The following is a 19677-nucleotide window of genomic DNA, read 5'->3' as shown; positions in this document are numbered from 1 at the left end:
CAATACGCTACACAAATAGCGTTAACTCAATGCAAACGGATTCAAATTTTTCTAAACAATGACAAAAAAAATGCAACTTATAGTCCGGGCAATACGCTACACAAATAGGGTTAACTCAATACAAACGCATTCCAACTTTTCTAAACAATGACAAAAAATGTGACTTATAGTCCAGAAAATACGGTACACTAATGGCATTAACTCCAATACAAACGCATTCCAACTTTTTTAAACAAAGACAAAAAATGTGACTTATAGTCCTAGCAATACGCTACAAAAATAGCATTACCCCAATAAAAACGCATTCCAACTTTTCTAAACAATGACAAAAAAATGTGACTTATAGTCCAGACAATACGCCCCACCAACGGCGCCAACTCCAATTGAAACGCCATCCAACTTTTCGAAACAATTTAAAAAATGAGACTTATAGTCCGGACAATACGCTACACAAATACCGTTACCTCACTACAAACGCATTCAAATTTGCTAAGTAGTTGTACCAATTAATTTCATAAGTAGAGGTACTTCTGTACTAGAAGAAAATACCCTTTTAGTATAATATGGTCTGGAAGTAATGGAGTATTTGTACACGCCAAGCATACACGAAGAAAAAGCCAGTGGCCGTAAATGTCGGCGTGGCGGCTGTATATTTAGCTTGGATTTAGTTTCCCCATAACGCTGTTTGATCACGGCAAAGTCAAACAAATGAGCCCAGCCGCCCCGCCATGAGCTCACCAACCAGACGTAAAATGCCAGCTGTCAAAAAAAAACAACAACCCCAAAAAAAGCCGGCCCAATCGAGCGTGTGGACGACCTCGCCGAGGCCGATGAATGAATGAATGGATCCTTTTGCTAATTTATTCTCTTGGCAACACCCGAAGGCGCCAAGGGTGGATTTTCCCAGAGTTTAGGGACGTCCCCATGATGTCATTGCAATGGTTCAACCTGGGATTGGACCCTCCATCTTAGAACTGCGAGACCCAACGCCCACCCGACACGCCACCCGTCTTTAAGCTATTCAAAACATTTTCTTATTATTTGTACAAATAATGATGTTAAAGTTATACGCAACTTATACCTGCCATTTTTTCTTTCATTTTACCTTGTTTGGCGAGTGCGACTTATACTCTGATGCGACTTATAGTCCAGAAAATACGCCACTTTCCCCCATTTTTTTTCCCGGACTTTGACTGTCGTTCCCAATTTTCTCATGACTTTAACGTACAATGTTATATAAGTCATATGTGACATTTTCCCTTTCATTGCGTATTTTCGACTAGTGCGACTTATACTCAGGTGCGAATTATAGTCCGACAAATACGCCACTTTTCCCCATTTTCTTTCCCAAACTTTGACTGTCTTTCCCAATTTTTTCATGACTTTAACGTACAATGTTATATAAGTCATACATGCCATTTTTTTCTTTCATTTTACCTTGTTTGGCTAGTGCGACTTATAGTCCGACAAATACGGTACTTTTCCCCATTTTCTTTCCCAAACTTTGACTTTCATTCCCAATTTTCTCATTAATTTAACGTACAATGTTATACAAGTCATACGTGACATTTTCCCTTTCATTACGCATTTTCGACTAGTGCGATTTACACTCAGGTGCGACTTATAGTCCGGAAAATACGGTACTTTACCCCATTTTCTTTCCCTAAACTTTGACTTTCGTTCCCAATTTTCTCATGACTTTAACGTACAATGTTATACAAGTTATACGTGACATTTTACCCTTTCATTGCGCATTTTCGACTGGTGAGACTTACACTCTGGTGTGACTTATAGTCTGTGAAATACGCCACTTCCCCCCTTTTTTTTATATTAAACCGTCGCCGAACTTGATGCCGAAAATAGCGAGTCATTTAACGTTTAGCCGCACGGGCGTTGCCGTCTGCGGCGCACATTAGCGGACAATAGCCAGCAAGGCCGGCCTCCAAAACCGCGTGCGGCGTGGCTATTACCGCGCTAATGCCTTCCCCAGGACCGGAGTCGATGCCACACGCACACGTCGGCCACACGAGGCATCGCTTTACCGGATTAAAAAACACATCTGGCCTTCACATTTTTTTTCTGTTTGTCAACAAAACGAGGGTGGCGGGGGTTAGGGGGGCGGAGGGGTGATCCGGCACCCCCGTTTCCAGACAGCGCCGCGTTCCCCGACGGTCCAGACAAAAGACGGGCTCGGCGGAATGTTTGAAAATAGATCAGAGGGAAAAAGTCAAATACACATAGCGGTATTTTTAGTCCACGACGTCGTAACCCGTTTTTACGCCGACAAATAAGCACTTTTAGCCAATTACAGGCGTACCTTTTCATCATGAGTTTGATTTATTTTTCTTGGGTAAGCATGATCGGTCTACAACAAAGTTACTTTAAAAAAAGATTTAATTTCATTTTGCATTTTCAAATGATAACAAAAAAATAAAAAAATAAAAATGGAAGCACGGTGGATGAGTGGTTTGCACATGTGCCTCGCAGTTTTGAGATCGAGGGTTCGATTCCCGGTGGGTTTCGACTTTCCGGTTTGCATGTTCTGCGTGGCTTTTCTCCGGGTGCTCTGGTATCCTCCCACATCGGCAATCCATGCAAGCTAGGCTAATTGTATGCTAACGTGTCTTTAGATACGGTGGTGAAGTGGTTTGCACGTGCGCCTCGCAGTTTTGAGATCGAGGGTTCGATTCCCGGTGGGTTTCGACCTTCCGGTTTGCATGTTCTGCGTGGGTTTTCTCCAGGTGCTCCGGTTTCCTCCCACATTGGTAAACGATGCAAGCTAGGCTAATTGTATGCTAATTTGTCTTTAGATACGTGTGTGATTGGTTGTTTGTCTCATTGTGCCCTGCGATTGGGTGGCCACCGATTCAGGGTCTTCCCCGTAGACTGGGATAGGCTCCAGCACCCCCGTGACTCTTATGAGAATAAGCGGAAGAGAAAATGATTTTTTAAAAGTCCCTTTTGCTGACGAGGTTACCCGAATTTCCGCCATCTCCCGTGGACGGCAAATGGTTGCCAAGGCGAGCCATGGTTTTATCCGCGGTTAATTAGCTGCGCTGCGCTCGCTGGGGGCCGATTGGAGCCGGCCGGGGGGGCCGCGCGGGGAAAACGTTTTCATGGCGTCCTCGGTGCGCCTTTTATTGTTTCATTAAAGTCCAATTAGCGCATTGGTTAAAGGGGATGACTTGGAATTACTGCATTTATTTAAAGGAGGGGCACGAAAAAGGAAGAATGGCCAATCCGTTTGCTGGAAGCTGTCAAATAGATTGGACATTTATCATTGTCAATCGCACTGAAAAAATATATCTACATCTATAGACATACTATACGTTAGTCTTGTTTTTATTTTTTTTCAAATGCTGTAACATATCGTATGGTGAAATCGCCATATCACCAGCAATACTACTACTACAACTCCATCTGGTGAATGTATATAACACAACCCACTACTACTACTACTACTACTACTACTACTTCTACTAATAACGCAATTCCATTTAATTCATACATAAAACAACTCCGAACCACTACTACTACTAAGTCATACATAACACAAATCCTAACCACTACTAGTATTACTACTACTACTACTCCTACTACTACCACTACTACTACAGCGCCATCTAGTGGATGGATAACACAACCCACTACTACTACTACTCGCACAATTCCATTTAATTCATACATAACACAACTCCGAACCACCACTACTACTACTACCAAGTCATACATAACACAAATCCTAACCATTACTAGTATTACTACTACTACTACTACTCCTACCACTACTACTACAGTGCCATCTAGTGGATGTATAACACAAACCCCTACTACTACTACTACTACTGCAGCTCCACCTAGTGGATGTATAACACAACCCCCTACTACTACTACAGCTTCATCTAGTGCACCGGTGTGAAAGTGGCGGCCCGGGGGCCAAATCCGGCCCGCCACATCATTTTGTGTGGCCCGGGAAAGTCAATGATGAGTGCCGACTTTCCGTTTAGGATCAAATTCAAATGAAGAGTATACATGTATATTACATTTCCTGATTTTCCCCCTTTTAAATCAATCATTGTCATTTTTAATCATTGTTTTCTGTGTTTTTAGTTCAAAAATCATTTTGTAAAATCTAAAAATATATTTAAAAAAGCTCAAATAAACATTGTTTTAGATTTATAAAAAAAATGAATATTCAGGGCTTTTAATCCAGTTCTTTTAATCCATTTATGTATAAAAAAAATCTAAATATTATATCTAAAATGGTCCGGCCCACGTGAAATCAAGTTGACGTTAAAGCGCCCCGTGAACCAACCCGAGTCTGACACCCTTGATCTAGTGAATGTATAACACAATCCCCTACGACTACCACCGCCACCTCCACGGCTGCTCCGCCTTACAATGCGGTGCGCCTTATAGTGCGGAAAATACGGTACTCCGCTAAGATTCTGTCATTTAACAAACGCGTAAAAAGCGGCCACGGCAGGAGGCCCCCCAAAACCCACGCGCGCGGCAGACATTTTACGAAGCCGTCGGTGGCGGCGGCGCACGCGCCGCCGCCACCGTCGGCTCCCGGCGTGGCGGCGCGATAAAACGGGCTGGTTTGGATGGGATCCCACCCGTCCGAAACCTTTGGTGGCTCGTAAACGCTGACCTCACGCTTCTCTTTTTCCAAATGTCGAGCAATCAAGTGCGTTACGAGCGGATCAAGAGCACGCTAAAATACATCCATGTGTCCTGGCCGCCTTTTGACTGACAGCTTGTCACTTCCCCTTTGTCGTCCTTCGAGCCCAGATGGAGATCGGTCGGAGGGGGGCGGGGTTTACTTTTTTTGGGGGGGGCAGTGACTTTTCCCTGGCGAAAGGGCTCCCCGAAGCGCAAGTTTTTATTTTGGCGGGTCAAAACTGACGGCGGCCCAAAGCAAACAACGGTAGCCGCTAGGTCGTTAGCCGGTAGCCGTTAGCCGGTAGCCGTTAGCCAGTAGCCGGGTCAAGTGGACTTTGGAGATAAAGCAGACGTAGTGGTGGTTTCCACGAGACCTAATTAAAGGCGGCTGTTCTCCTCTCCGCTCGTTATGCAATCTTGCGGTTTTAGCTCGTTTTACGACGAGAAGAACATTCAGAGTTATCTCGCTAAAGTAGCTAAAGTAGAAAGAGCTGTGGGACTTCTTTGTATTACAGCAAGGTACTATATGCATGTATAGCAAGGGTGTCAGACTCGGGTTGGTTCGCGGGCCGCTTTTTAACACCACTCGATTTTATGTGGGCCGGACCATTTTAGATATAATATTTAGATTTTTTTGTTTTGTAAATGGATTAAAAGCCCTGAATATTCTGTTTTTTATAGATCTAAAACAATGTTTATTTTAGCTTTTGTATTTATTTTTAGATTTTACAAAATGATTTTTGAACTAAAAACAGAAAAAATAGATTAAAAAATGACAATTATTGATTAAAAAGGTGGACAATCAAGAAATTTAATATACATCTCTACTCTTCATTTTAATTTGGTCCTAAAACAGAAAGTCGGCACTCATCATTGACTTTCTCGGGCTGCGCAAAATGATGCGGCGGGCCAGATGTGGCCCCCGGGCCACCACTTTGACACCTGTTTGACATTTTTTTGTTTACAAATTCTTACTCTTTTCATGTCAATACTACACCGATAACGTTTTTTTTTTTTAAATACAAAATGAAAATAGTAGTAAACTAAATATCTTGAGGATATTTTAGCCTATTTAGCACCAGATTTTACAATGAGGACTCATTTACATGCCATATAGATTGAAAAAAAAATGTTTTTTAGTACTCCGAAAATCAGTATTGTCTATTTTTGGTGTGATTTAACAGCAAAAGTGTTTTTTTTGTCTCCGTCCCCCCAGGCGAACGTCCCTACCAGTGCCCCTACTGCGACAAAGCCTTCAGCAAAAACGACGGTCTGAAGATGCACATCCGCACGCACACCCGGGTAAGTCTCCAAAAACATCTGTTTGGCGGCGCTCGTCTTACGGACGTGTCGCTAGCACGGACACCAAATTCTTCACTTGAACTACGTGAGCAATTTAGCAAGTGTTTTTCGGCCTGAAAAGTACTTGGCTCTCCAAAGTACAACCTTCAAACGCTGTCATGAGTTTAGCCGCTGTTAGCATAAGTTAGCATGTCAAATTCACCTCTTTTTTAGCTAGCTCACTCACAACTTTAGCTTTAGCCACCAAAATGTCACCTTTCTATTTAACAACTCATCAATGCGGGAATCGAGTGATAACAATAACAACAACAAGTAGCTTGTCAGGTGAGCTAGCTGACTATGCTAACTTTGACCAATTCAAGTTCACTACATTTTTCAGGTTCTACTCACGCTAACTTTAAGTTCCTACAATAAAATATCAATTTTCAACTAATCAATGACAGAATCAATTGACAACAGCTAGCTAATCAATTAAGCTAGGTGGCTATGCAGGGGCAAAATTCCCACACTTTCAAGTTCTCCCCACTCCAAGATTTCCCTACAAAAACGTGAAATATCAATTTAACAACTACAACAAATCCATGACAGAATCCATCGACAACAACTAGTTAAGATAAGCTAAGCTAGCTGACTACACAGGGTCTAAATCAAGGGTGTCAGACTCGGGTTGGTTCGCGGGCCGCGTTAACGTCAACTCCATTTCATGTGGGCCGGACCATTTTAGATAAAATATTTAGATTTTTTTTTTGATAAATGGATTAAATGAACTGGATCAAAGGCCCTGAATATTCTGTTTTTTTATAGATCTAAAACAATGTTTATTTTAGCTTTTTTTTTAAATATATTTTTAGAATGTACAAAATGATTTTTGAACTAAAAAACACAGAAAAAATGGATTAAAAAATGACAATTCTTGATTTAAAAGGGGGAAAATCAGGAAATTTAATATACATCTATACTCTTCATTTTAATTTTGATCCTAAAACAGAAAGTCGGCACTCATCATTTACTTTCTCGGGCTGCACAAAATGATGCGGCGGGCCAGATTTGGCCCCCGGGCCGCCACTTTGACACACGTGGTCTAAATTCACCTACTTTAACATTTCAAGGTCTCCCGACTTCAAGATTTCCCCCAGAAATGCGAAATTTGAATTTAATCCACCGCTAGCGAATTATGCTAGCTTGCTACACTGGGCTAAATTCAGCAAAGTTCTGCTCAACGTGGGCCCCCTAAACGTAAAATATCAACTTCACGCAAGCTAACAACTTAAAATGAGCGTAAACATCCAACTCAATTGAAACAAAACGGTCGCCCTGCCGACGACCCGTCGCCACGCCGCTCGTCGTGATTGACGGCGAATGACTCAGCGCGCATTTAGCCCAATAAAGCTTCCTGTTAGCCACAAAAAGTGGCGTGCACGAAGTAGAAAAACAGAGGTCGCCCACTTACTGTATGTTTAGCTTTTATCCGTATGGAGGCTAACGCCACATGAAAAAAAGCCCTCTATATTATATACGGAGGCGTATCCGCTGTATATACAAGCTGGGGAAAGTTGGCAGCCGTTTCCTTGACGTATTTTTCAAGTAGCTAATGTTTACATTTTTGCTAAACGGTCCAGTCGGCAGGCCCACTGTCAACTTTTCACTTGATTTGAATTGTGTTTTAGGCAAAAATTAATACATCATTAAAAAAAATAGAATAAAAAAACATGGCAGCCCGGTGGATTAGTGGGTAGTGCGTCGGCCTCGCAGGTCTGGGGTCTTGGGTTCGAATCCAGTACGGATGAGTTTCCTACTAAAATTCTTCCGTTATTCAGTACATAAACGTAATAGGGAGTTTGTCGGCAAAATTAAATAAATCATAAAAACAATAATAATTGCATCTAAAAACATGGCCGCACGGTGGATAAGTGGTTAGTGCGTCAGCCTCGCAGGTCTGGGGTCTTGGGTTCGAATCCAGTTTGGATGAGTTTCCTACTAAAATTCTTCAGTGATTCAGTACAGAAACGTAATAGGGAGTTCGCCGGGAAAATTACATAAATCTTTAAAAAAAAATTGAATCAAAAAACATGGCAGCACGGTGAAGAAGTGGTTTGCGCGTCGGCCTCGCAGCTCTGGGGTTTTGGGTTCGAATCCAGTTCGGTCTACGTGTGGCGTTTTGCATGTTCTCCCTGGGCCTACGTGGGTTTTTTCCGGGTACTCCGGTTTCCCCCCACATTCCAAAAAATATGCATGCTAGGCTAATTGGATGCTAACATGTTCCTAGCGATGAATGATTGGTTGTTCGTCTCCTCATGCCCTGCAATCGGCTGGAAACCGATTTACGGTGTGTCCCCCCGCCTCTGGTCTGAAGTCAGCTGGGATAGGCTCCAGCACCCCCCACCACCCTTGCGAGGATAAGCGGTTTGGAAAAGGAATGACTTCATATAAATCCCACTTGAGCCTAAATTGCAAATCCAGACAAACTGAAAAAAAAACGCGGTCTATAGTCCGGAAAATACGGTAAGCTAACCCTACTTGGCGAGGCCCCTCCCCCAGCGGTCGACGTTCGCGCACGCTAGTTTCAGCGTGTATGTTTAGCATCGGCGGCGGCGGCGAGACAGAATGAAACGCGTGGAAAAGCCGCGGTTAGCGGGCGGCGTTTTAACCACGGCGTTTTTGAAGCGGGCCGCCTTTGAAAGGTTTCTATTTTTAAAAAAAGGTGCCCGGACGCACGTCCAGCAAAAATGTTTTGGTTTGATTTCCACGCTGAGTCGCCAAATTAAAGACAAACACCGCCGTTCAAAAGCGCCACCACCAAAGGACCAATGAGAAGTTGGCCCAGCCAAGCCAAAGGATCAGAACAAAGATGAAACCTTTTCAGAACTTGAAATCTGTTCAAAGAAAACCCAGCGGAGACGTGGCCAATCCGATCGCTTCATTTTCAGAGGATCGGAATCGAGTAAAAACAACAAGTATGGATCTACTTTTAAGTGTTAGCTTTTTCGTTATCCCAATGCACCGCGGTTTTGTCGTCCCCTGGTGTTAATATTTATTAGCGAAGGTACTCTACGGCTTGTTTTCCATTTTTGAAGGACCAAGTTTTATTCTCGTATTATAATTTACATTGATTAAAAAAAATGTAAACAAACTGGTTTAGACACAAAATGGCCGAAAAGTACATGAACCATTTCGGCTCGTTTTCCGGTTTTCAAGGACCAACTTTTTTTGGGGGAGAACGGGAAAGAATTTGTTTTTGATTTTCTAACTTACACAAACAAATACAATAAAATATCCTTTTTTTAAAAACGTAAACGACCTGATTTCTCGGTTTCCAAAATGAGAACCAAAATGGCCGAAAACTACATTGACCATTTTGGCTCGTTTTCCGGTTTTCAGGCACCATTTTTTCCCCCGGAGAACGGGAAAGAATTTTTGTTTTGTTTTCTAACTTACACAAACAAATAGAATAAAATGTTTTTTTTTAAAAACGGAAACGACCTGGTTTCTCAGTTTCCAAAATGAGAACCAAAATGGCCGTACAAGGACACAAGGACCTATTTCCCCATTTCCTTGGTATCAGATCGGGACCAAAATCGGGTGACTCGGACTCGACTGGCGCGCCACGTGGGACGCGGTCTCGAAATCCGAAGCCGCCACTTCCTGTCCACACGGTGTAAACAAACAAAAAGTGTAGCCGGGCCTTTTTCCGAGGGGTCAAAGGTGGCGCGCCTGGACAGCTGGTGCGGCGAGAGGGTCGACAGGTACACATGTGGCGCGTTAGCGGGGTCACGCGCAACGATGCATTGTGGGTACGCGGCCATGTGTTCCCTGACCTTTCAACTTTGGCGGCTAAAAGCGAGTCTTTGTGATCAAAGCGTTGGAGGAGTGGCTTAGCTGCCACTTCCTGCTTTTACACCAATCACGCAGTTCGATGGATTTTGGACAAAAATGCAATGGAAAGATTTTGAATAGATATTGGCATGCTAACTGCTAATGTAGGACTGGGCCATTGCTAACATTGATTTGAGCTAAAGTATTGAATTCTTATATTAATATTGATTTAATTAAGATGGTAACTTGATCATTTTTCAGGTTTCAACTTCATATTAAAGCGAATTTTTAGGTAAAAATATGGCTAAATTTCATGTTTTAATATTTAAAAAAATCCTGGTCAACAATTTGTGTTTTCAAGTTTTACAATTAAACATGCTATTTTTTCCTGAGTGTTAGCATGCTAACTGCTAACGTAGGACATCGCTAACACTGATTTGAGCTAAAATTGTGAATTCTTAGATTAATATTGATTTAATTGACACATACCGACACGGTAACATGATCATTTTTCGGGTTTCAACTTCATAATAAAGATAATTTTCATGTAAAAACAAGGCTAAATTTCATGTTTTTCATTAACAAAATTGTCTTTAAAAGTTTTAAAATTAAACATGCTATTTTTTCCTGCCTGCTAGAATGCTAACTGTTAGCACAGGAAGATCATTTCTGATTTGAGCACATTAAATCAACATTTACAAATGAATATTGACATCAATTTTGATCAAACGATCGCTGCCGACCCTCACAGTCAAAACGGATTGGACATCTATTGCTGTTAATGGCAATGAGTTAATATTTCACCATTTCATGTGATTGGAACCATATGTAAATCCGTCTATTTTTCAGCGTGTGGACTTTAGAGACCAAAAATTTGGACACCCGTGAAGCCCAAAACGGGGACCGCCCCCCTTCCATCCCCAGGCCCCACCCCCCACCCCCAAAGCCACACAAATGGCGCCTTTTGTTGATCGCGTCGGCCGTGCCCCGCCCACACGATAGCGCTATTTCCCAGGCCCCAGACTTCCTGCATGGCTTCACCCCCGTTGCCGTGACGACGGGCCTTTAAAAAAATGCCCAAAGCTTCCTTTGCTATCTCGCCGGCGAACAACGGCGCCCGTCAGATTGGAGTCACGCCCCGATGACGGCCAAAGGGAGCCATCTTGGTGCGCATTCTAATCACTTCCTGGAAAACAAAAGCGCCTTTCCATTGGCCGCTTTCACTTTTCATCAACTAGCACCGACTAGGGAACCTATGGCTCAAGAGCCATATGTGGCGCTCAAATATGGCTCGAGAGCCAAATCCCGAACGCACCAATAGGAGCGTCACGGTGCCGACGCTACCTCTAGCGCCGCTATAATCATTCATTCATTCATTTTCCGAACGGCTTATCCTCACAAGGGTCACGGGGGTGCTGGAGCCTAGCCCACCTAACCACGGGCAATAGGTGAAATGGTAATCAGCCAATCCCAGGGCACCAAGAGACAAACGAACAATCACTCTAGGCTAGCAACATGTTAGCATCTAATTAGCCTAGCTAGCTGCCATGTTTTTGGGATGGTGGAAGGAAACCCAAGTACCCGAAAAAAGCTGACGCCGCTAAACCTGAGAGAACATTAAAAAAATTAAACATCCACAGTGAGAACCCAATAGCAATCGAACCCTCGACCCCAGAACTGTGAGCCCCACGCGCCAACCACTTTCCACCATGTTTTTTTTGTTTTTGTTTTTTCATGGATTTGTTTTTTTTTTCTGGGATAACATACAAAAAAAATCCACACAGTGAGAACCTACCTGCCATCGAACCCTCGACCCCATAACTGTGAGCCTCATGCACCAACCACTCAACCACCATGTTTTTTTTTTCTGGGATAACATACAAAAAAAAATCCACACAGTGAGAACCTACCTGCCATCAAACCCTCGACCCCAGAACTGTGAGCCCCACGCGCTAACCACTCAACCACCATGTTTTTTTAATAACTTATAACTAAATCTCCTTTCCTCCCTCTTTTTCAAAATACTTGGATCATATTCAAAGGCTTTAGTTGGTCGTACTGGAACAATTAAGGCTTTTACGATGTGTCACTCGTCGTGAAAAAAAATCCTGTTATGAAAGCCATTTATTTAGTAAATAGTAGTGTTACCACTGCTACTACATTTTTCCAGTAACTTGTTATTGTCTGTGTTTACAGGAAAAGCCGTACAAGTGCAGCGAGTGCAACAAGGCCTTTAGTCAGAAAAGAGGTCTGGATGAGCACATGAGGACGCACACGGGCGAAAAACCTTTCCAGTGCGACGTGAGTATCGCTCAAAACCCGCTAAACCCGTTGACGTCCGATTACTGTTTCGTATATAGAGGAATGTGTAAGTACAGGTACTACTGTATTGTAATTTTTGACTGTTATTTGCATATCAAAGTGCTTCGTAACCTGAATATTTCGTACCTAGAGGAATTCGTAAGTAGAGGTACAACGGTATGACAATTTACGACTTTTATTTGCATATCAAAGCGTTTCGTAACCTGAATATTTCGTATTCAGCGGAATTTGTAAGTAGAGGTAGTACAACGGTATGACAATTTACGACTTTTATTTGCATATCAAAGCATTTTGTAAACTGAATATTTCGTATTTGGAGGAATTTGTAAGTAGAGGTACTACTTACTGTATTACAATTTATGATTTTATTTGCATGTCAAAGTGTTTCGTAAACAGAATATTTCCTATTTGGAGGAATTCGTAAGTAGAGGTATGACAATTTAAGATTTTATTTGCATATCAAAGGGTTTTGTAACCTGAATATTTCGTACCTAAAGAAATTCGTAAGTAGAGGTACTATTGTATTACAATTTATGACTGTTATTTGCATATCAAAGTGCTTCGTAACCGGAATATTTAGTGCTTAGAGGAATTCGTAAGTAGAGGTACGACGGTATGACAATTTACGACTTTTATTTGCATATCAAACTAAGTGTTTTGTAACCTGAATATTTCGTATTTGGCGGAATTTGTAAGTAGAGGTACGACTGTATTACAATTTATGACTTATTTACATATCAAAGCGTTTCGTAAACTGAATATTTCGAATTTGGAAGAATTTGTAAGTAGAGGTATGACAATTTATGATTTTATTTGCATATCTGTGTTTCGTAAACTGAATATTTCGAATTTGGAGGATTTTGTAAGTAGAGGTACTACTGTATTACAATTTATGATTTTGATTGCGTATCAAGTTTTGTAACCTGAATATTTCATACCTAGAGGAATTCGTAAGTAGTGGTACGGCTGTTTTACAATTTATGATTCCAATTGCCTATCAAAGGGTTTCGTAACATGAATATTTCATACTTGGAGGAATTTGTAAGTAGAGGTATGACAAAAGACGCTGTGGATGTTTGTCCGTCAGGTGTGCGACCTATCCTTCAGCTTGAAGAAAATGCTGAGTCGCCACAAACTGACGCACAACCCCAACCGGCCAATGGCCGAGTGCCAGCTGTGCCACAAGAAGTTCACGCGCAACGACTACCTCAAAGTTCACATGGAGAACGTCCACGGAGAGACGGACGCCTAAACGGACCAATCGGAGGGACACAAAAAATGAAAAAACCCTCCCCCGCAGTAATGTATGTGCAGCTTTTTATTATTTATCTTTTTTTAAAAGTCAACGGGAATGACGCTTATCCACCCAGGTACGTTTTGAAAGAAGAAATCGTGGCTAACGCTTTTTTTTTTTTTAATGTGTGTATCGGAATTGGTTAATTTATATTTGTTACGGAAAAGGTTGGAAAGACAAAAATTGGATCTCAAAATGTGTCGTATTTGGAAATGAGATCATTTAAAATATTCTATCGAAAATGTATTGAAAAATAGGATCATTTCATGTACTTGGATACGTGATAAACTAGTTATGTTACAAAGTGAAAACATTGTATGGTGAAAATAATGTTTCACATTACAAATAAAATCATTTAATACAATCATAGTTTGATTTTGTGCATTGTGAAATAACAAAGTTTCGTATTAAACGTTAATGAAATGATGAAAACAATATTAATAGAAATTTATAGATTAGCATGAGGATAGCATAGAAGTGAAAAGATTGGATTGTAAAAATGCTAAAATTTCCTGTTAGCTTCATCTGTATCTTAAATAAATAAATATATGAATTAAAAACATTGTAGCTCCAAAATCACGTCATCCCATCACATTACGTCAAAAAACAACGCCACGATTTACCGCTGATGCTAAATATGCTCTAAAACAGGGGTGTCAGATGCTGGCTGGTTCGCGGGCCGCGTTAACGTCAACTCGATTTCACGTGGGCCGGACCATTTTAGATATAATATTTAGATATTTTTTAAATAAATGGATTAAAAGCCCTGAATATTCTGTTTTTTATAGATCTAAAACAATGTTTATTTTAGCTTTTTATATATATATATATTTTTTAGATTTTACAAAATGATTTTTGAACAAAAAACACAGAAAAAATGGATTAAAAAATCCCGCGTTAACGTCAACTCGATTTCATGTTGGCCGGACCATTTTAGATATAATATTTAGATTTTTTTTTTAATAAATGGATTAAAAGCCCTGAATATTCAGTTTTTTATAGATCTAAAACAATGTTTATTTTAGCTTTTTATATATATTTTTTTAGATTTGACAAAATGATTTTTGAACTAAAAACACAGAAAAAATGGTTTAAAAAAATGACAATTATTGATTTAAAAGGGGGAAAATGAGGAAATGTAATATACATCTATACTCTTCATTTGAATTTCATCCTAAAACTGAAAGTCGGCACTCATCATTGACTTTCTTGGGCCACACAAAATGATGCGGTGGGCCAGATTAGGCCCCAGGGCCGCCACTTTGACACCCTTACTCTACAACAAGGTCATATTTCACGTGGAGCCATAATGGCGTCATTATTGGAATCATTGCCGTAAACCCGCGGCCATTTTCCACGTTACATCGCGCCACTTTTTCGTCGGCGTGGCGTCCACAACAAAGCCCCGAGGCGCGTTTGATGTCCCACCGCCGACTTGACGTAATGGCGCGTTAGCCAGACGCCGATTCAAAGCGTTGACGTCTGGCCGTTAATCCGCCTTCTATTCCGGGCCGCTGTAATTGAGGCCTTTGCGCTAAGCTAACGCGCCTTTCGTCAGCGTGAGAAGACGCCGCGTTTGTCCGTACGTCGTGGCCGCCGGGGGATTTGTCGCCTCCTGGCTACGCGACGGGCCCGATGACGAAAGGTCGCCGCCGTCGCCATGGAAAAACATTCCCTGTTCTCATGCTAAGCGCCACTTAGCCCGACGCTAACAGGTGCTAAATGTGCGCTAGCCACATAAAAGAGAAGTTGACTGGAATTTGCTCAAAAACAACTGTTGACGTTTGTTTTTCCCGTTTTTTTATGCCTGGCTTTGATGAATCGATGACTAATGTTGCTTGAAAAGCCTTTCAAAATAAACAGGAAGTCATAAAAATGGCGTTTTAAACCAACAAGGGCACAATAAAAAGGGAGGTCATTTGGAACAACCACGTTTTTCCAACTAAAAGCTAAACAGTAATTAGTTGGTTTTCCCAATCGCTTTATCCTCACAAGGGTCGCGGGGGGTGCCGGAGCCTATCCCAGCAAACTAGGCGGGGGACACCCTGGAACGCTGGCCGGCCAATCGCAGGGCACGAGGAGACAAGCAACTAATCACTTAAAGCTAGGAACGAGTTAGCATCATTTAGCTTAGAATGGATGTTTGGGGATGTGGGAGGGGAGCGAAGTACCCGGAGAAAACCCACACCAACCGTGGGAGAATGCTGAATCGGTGGCAAGCCAATCGCAGGGCACAAACGACCAATCACTCATAGCTAGGAACGAGTTAGCATACAATTAGCTTAGCATGCATTTTTTGGGGATGTGGGAGGAAACCGGTGTACCCGGAGAAAACCCACAACAATTGTGGGAGAACCATGAATCGGTGACAAGCCAATCGCAGGGTACAAACGACCAATCACTCATTGCTAGGAACGAGTTAGCATCATTTAGCTTAGCATGGATGTTTTGGGGATGTGGGAGGAGAGCGGAGTATAGGAACGAGTTAGTATCCAATTAGCTTAGCATGCATTTTTTTGGGATGTGGGAGGAAACCGGTGTACCCGGAGAAAACCCACACCAACCGTGGGAGAACCATGAATCAATGGCAAGCCAATCGAAGGGTACAAACGACCAATCACTCAGCTAGGAACGAGTTAGCATACAATTAGCTTAGCATGGATTTTTTGGGATGTGGGAGGAAACCGGTGTACCCGGAGAAAACCCACACCAACCGTGGGAGAACCCTGAATCGGTAGCAAGCCAATCGCAGGGCACAAACGACCAATCACTCATAGCTAGGAACGAGTTAGCATACAATTAGCTTAGCATTCATTTTTTTGGGAGGAAATCAGTGTACCCGGAGAAAACCCACACCAACCGTGGGAGAACCCTAAATCGGTGGCAAGCCAACCGCAGGGCACAAGGAGACAAACGACCAATCACTCAAAGCTAGGAATGAGTTAGCATACAATTAGCTTAGCATTCATATTTTTGGGAGGAAATCGGTGTACCCGGTGAAAACCAAGGCGAGCCCAGGGAGAACATGCAAACTCCACACAGTGAAGACCGACCGGGGTTCGAACCCACGACCCCAGGACCGTCAGGTCGAGGCGATGACATGCTAACCACCTAGCCAAACAATGTAAAAAATAAATAAAATAAAAAAGTCGAGTGGTTAGCCCGTCCGCCTTGCAGTTCTGATGTCGAGGGTTCAATACCAAGTTTGGACTTTCCTGTGTGGAGTTTGTGGGTTTTCTCCGGGTACTAGTTTTCTTCCATATCCCCAAAAATCCCTATCTTAAATCTATTTTTGAGTGGGACCTTAAAAGTTTAAAGTGGAGATTAAAATTTGATAGATTTTGATTTGGGGGGAAAGTACGGCGAGGGTGATGAAGTACCCACGTCAACCCGTGATTTTCTTTGGGGACTTTCCCAGAAGACGTCACCGTTCCCGTCGTTTGCTAGCAGCCAGCTAGCCTTGGCATCTGCCACGCAAAGCTGAATTTTCCCTCTTTAATTACACCTCACTTTCCATAGATTGTCATTACGGTGCCCCCGCTGGCGGTTTTCAGCCATGCGCGGGCGCGCCAGCCAACGTGCCGGCGGCTGTTGCCGTAGGAACGGGTTGCCAGATCCACCGTTGAGGGATAACGTAGGAACAGGTTGCCAGATCCACCGCTGAGGGATATGCTACGGATTTTTAGATCGTTTTTTTTCCAAATAGTGTTATTTTTAACTGTAACTTAGTTTCCCGTGATAACTAATTTTGCTTCAATACTATTTGTTGTTTAATACTATTTACTATTAACACTAATACGGTGGAAGAGTGGTTAGCATGTCGGCCTCACAGTTCTGGTGTCGTGGGTTCGATCCCGGGTAGGTCCTCACTGTGTGGATTTTGCAGGATCTTGCCTGCATCGGTTATCTCCGGGTTTCCTCCCACATTCCAAAAACATGGTAGCTAGCTAGGCTAATGGCATGCTAACTTGTTCCTAGCTATGAGTGATTGGTCGTTTGTCTCCTTGTGCCCTGTGATTGGCTGTCAAGGTGTCCCCTGCCCGTGGTTAGCCGGGATAGGCTCCATCACCCTCCCCATGTTCTCTCCGGTTTGCGTGGGTTTTCTCCGGGTACTCCGGTTTCCTCCCACATTCCAAAAACATGCATGCTAAGCTAATTGTATGCTAAATTGCCCTTAGCTATGAGCAATTGGTTGTTTGTCTCCTCATGCCCTGCGATTGGCCGGTCACCAATTCCGGGTGTCCCCCACTATGTGCTCAAAAGTCAGCTGGGATAAGCTCCAGCACCCCCTGCGAACCTTGTGAGGATAAATCGGCTCAGAAAAATGAATGAATGGATTTTTCCAATGATTTTTGGTTAAATGCCATTTTTTAATGGGCATCCTTTGTTGACATTGCGCCGCTTTTGGAAACTTTTCAGCTTCTCGTAAACGTCCACGCGTTGCGGAATCACAAGTGGAAGGCGAAAAAGCCCCCGGCGCTCGGCGGCGGCGGCGATTTATACCGTCCCAGCGATCAAATCAGCAAGTCAGAAGACGGCGTCGGCCTTGATCCCATAAGTCAAACTGAAGGATGAGACCTCGGAGTGCTCGTAAATTTGGACCTCCCTTCTAAATAAGGCGGGGAAAGGGGCCTGAAAAATAGCCCCCCCACCCCCGGCCGGGACATTTTCAGGAGTTACTTTCCGGCTTCGGACCATCTAACGACATTTGCCGCCGATGAATTGACAGCCCGGCTACAATTCATTGTTTTTTTTTCTTTCTGGACCGTTGGGCTAGTATATGGAATATCTTAAAGTATAGCAGAGAACAGGAAAGTAGAGCCAAGTAGGGTATCATGTACTATGGCATAGCCTAGTATGGTATGGCTTAGCATGAGCATATCGCATATTTTAGCATTTTCATTTTCCGGGCTGCTACGGTATGTTATGCTAGAGCAGGGGTTGGGAACCTTTTTGACGAAGAGAGCCACAAACAATTCATATTTCCAAATGTTATTCCTTGAGAGCCATACTACGAATTTAAAAGTCAAAATACATACATTTAAACGAGTACCTGTTCAATTTTTGGGGGTAATTTCACCACTTTTAAAGTGGAAAAACTGAATATTTTTTATAAGATTCTTATGCTGTTGCTAATCAATGAGAGGGTGCATTCCAGCAGAGTCTACTGCAAAAAAATGAAGATTATAGCAAAAAAAATGAAGATTAAAGCAGTTCTAAATGTAATATCTCAGTTCTGTCAACAGCGATTTCCATATTTTAGCTCACAGGTTAGCAAAGAGCCAGATGCACCCATCAAAAGAGCCACATGTGGCTCCCGAGCCATAGGTTCCCTACCCCAGTGCTAGAGCATCAGCAGGTATAGCGTCGCTTAGAATAGTTTTTTTTATAATATAGTATAGAGTAGTACGGTATAGAATAAGCATAGGACACACGTCGTATCGTAAGGTATAGCATAGCGTAGTATGGTATGGCATAGCATGAGCATATTGCTAATATGCACCGATATGGCATGTAATGGTATAGCATAGCTAAGAATAGTATAGTATAAAGTAGTATGGTATAGAATAAGCATAGGACACATGTCGTATCATAAAATATAGCATAGTGTAGGATGGTATCATGCTATAGCATAGCATCATGCATGAGCATAATATAGTATCATTTATTCATTGATTTTCTGTACCGCTATGGTATGTTATAGTATAGCATAGCTTAGAAGAGTATAGTATAGAATAAGTATGGTATCATGCTATAGCATAGCACAATATTGTATGGCAGAACATTAGCGTATTGTATGGCTTAGCAGAGCATAATATAGTCATTTATTCATGCATTTTTTTGGTACCGCTATGCTATGTTATGGTATAGCATAGCTTAGAAATAGTAGAGTAGTATTGTATAGAATTAGCATTTAGGATAATATAATATAGTACAGTATGACATAGCATATTGCTTAGAATAATATATTACTTTTACGTACCGCTTATCCAAGGATGACGGGGGTGCTAGAGCCTATCCCAGCAGCTTGAGTCGGTCGCCAGACGATACCTGCGGACAAATTGGATTGTTTCATTAGCCTAGCATGCTCGTTTTGGGGATGGAGGTCCGGGGTGCCGTATCGTGAGATAACAATAGCCGCTAAAGTCGAGTCGCGGGACCTTTCGGGGTCAGAATGAAAACCCGAAAAGCGGCGACACCTGTCGGAACGGCGTTTGCGGTCGAATACGGAGCGGCCTTTGATGACGACCAATCTGCTTCCAGTTATCTGGCGCCCGCGT

The 19677-nt window shown here is 42.4% G+C and overlaps 2 protein-coding genes across 7 annotated transcripts in view; one reads left to right on the top strand and one right to left on the bottom strand.

The window, feature by feature from the left end:
• prdm5 (PR domain containing 5) overlaps nt 1-13392 on the top strand; it is a 33719-nt gene extending 20327 nt beyond the window's left edge. For 2 of the 3 annotated variants that reach the window (XM_077608279.1, XM_077608281.1), the window contains exons 14-15: nt 5882-5967; nt 11977-12268. In XM_077608279.1, coding sequence (XP_077464405.1) covers nt 5882-5967; nt 11977-12264 — 374 coding nt within the window. In that variant the 3' untranslated portion in view covers nt 12265-12268. Of the gene's footprint in view, nt 1-5881; nt 5968-11976; nt 12269-13189 lie in introns of those variants that run through there. The other variant, XM_077608280.1, reaches the window with a different exon arrangement.
• The window catches only part of cc2d2a (coiled-coil and C2 domain containing 2A), a 94797-nt gene extending 75349 nt beyond the window's left edge, over nt 1-19448 (bottom strand). For all 4 annotated transcript variants that reach the window (XM_077608273.1, XM_077608272.1, XM_077608277.1 and 1 more), the window contains exon 1: nt 19380-19448. The gene's annotated coding sequence lies outside the window, so the exon portion shown is untranslated. The remainder of the gene's footprint in view (nt 1-19379) is intronic.
• Nucleotides 19449-19677: the final 229 nt, after the last annotated feature.

The sequence above is a fragment of the Stigmatopora argus genome, chromosome 8 (genome assembly GCF_051989625.1).
Source record: "Stigmatopora argus isolate UIUO_Sarg chromosome 8, RoL_Sarg_1.0, whole genome shotgun sequence".
Taxonomy (NCBI): domain Eukaryota; kingdom Metazoa; phylum Chordata; class Actinopteri; order Syngnathiformes; family Syngnathidae; genus Stigmatopora; species Stigmatopora argus.
This window is presented reverse-complemented; position numbering and strand designations above follow the sequence as displayed.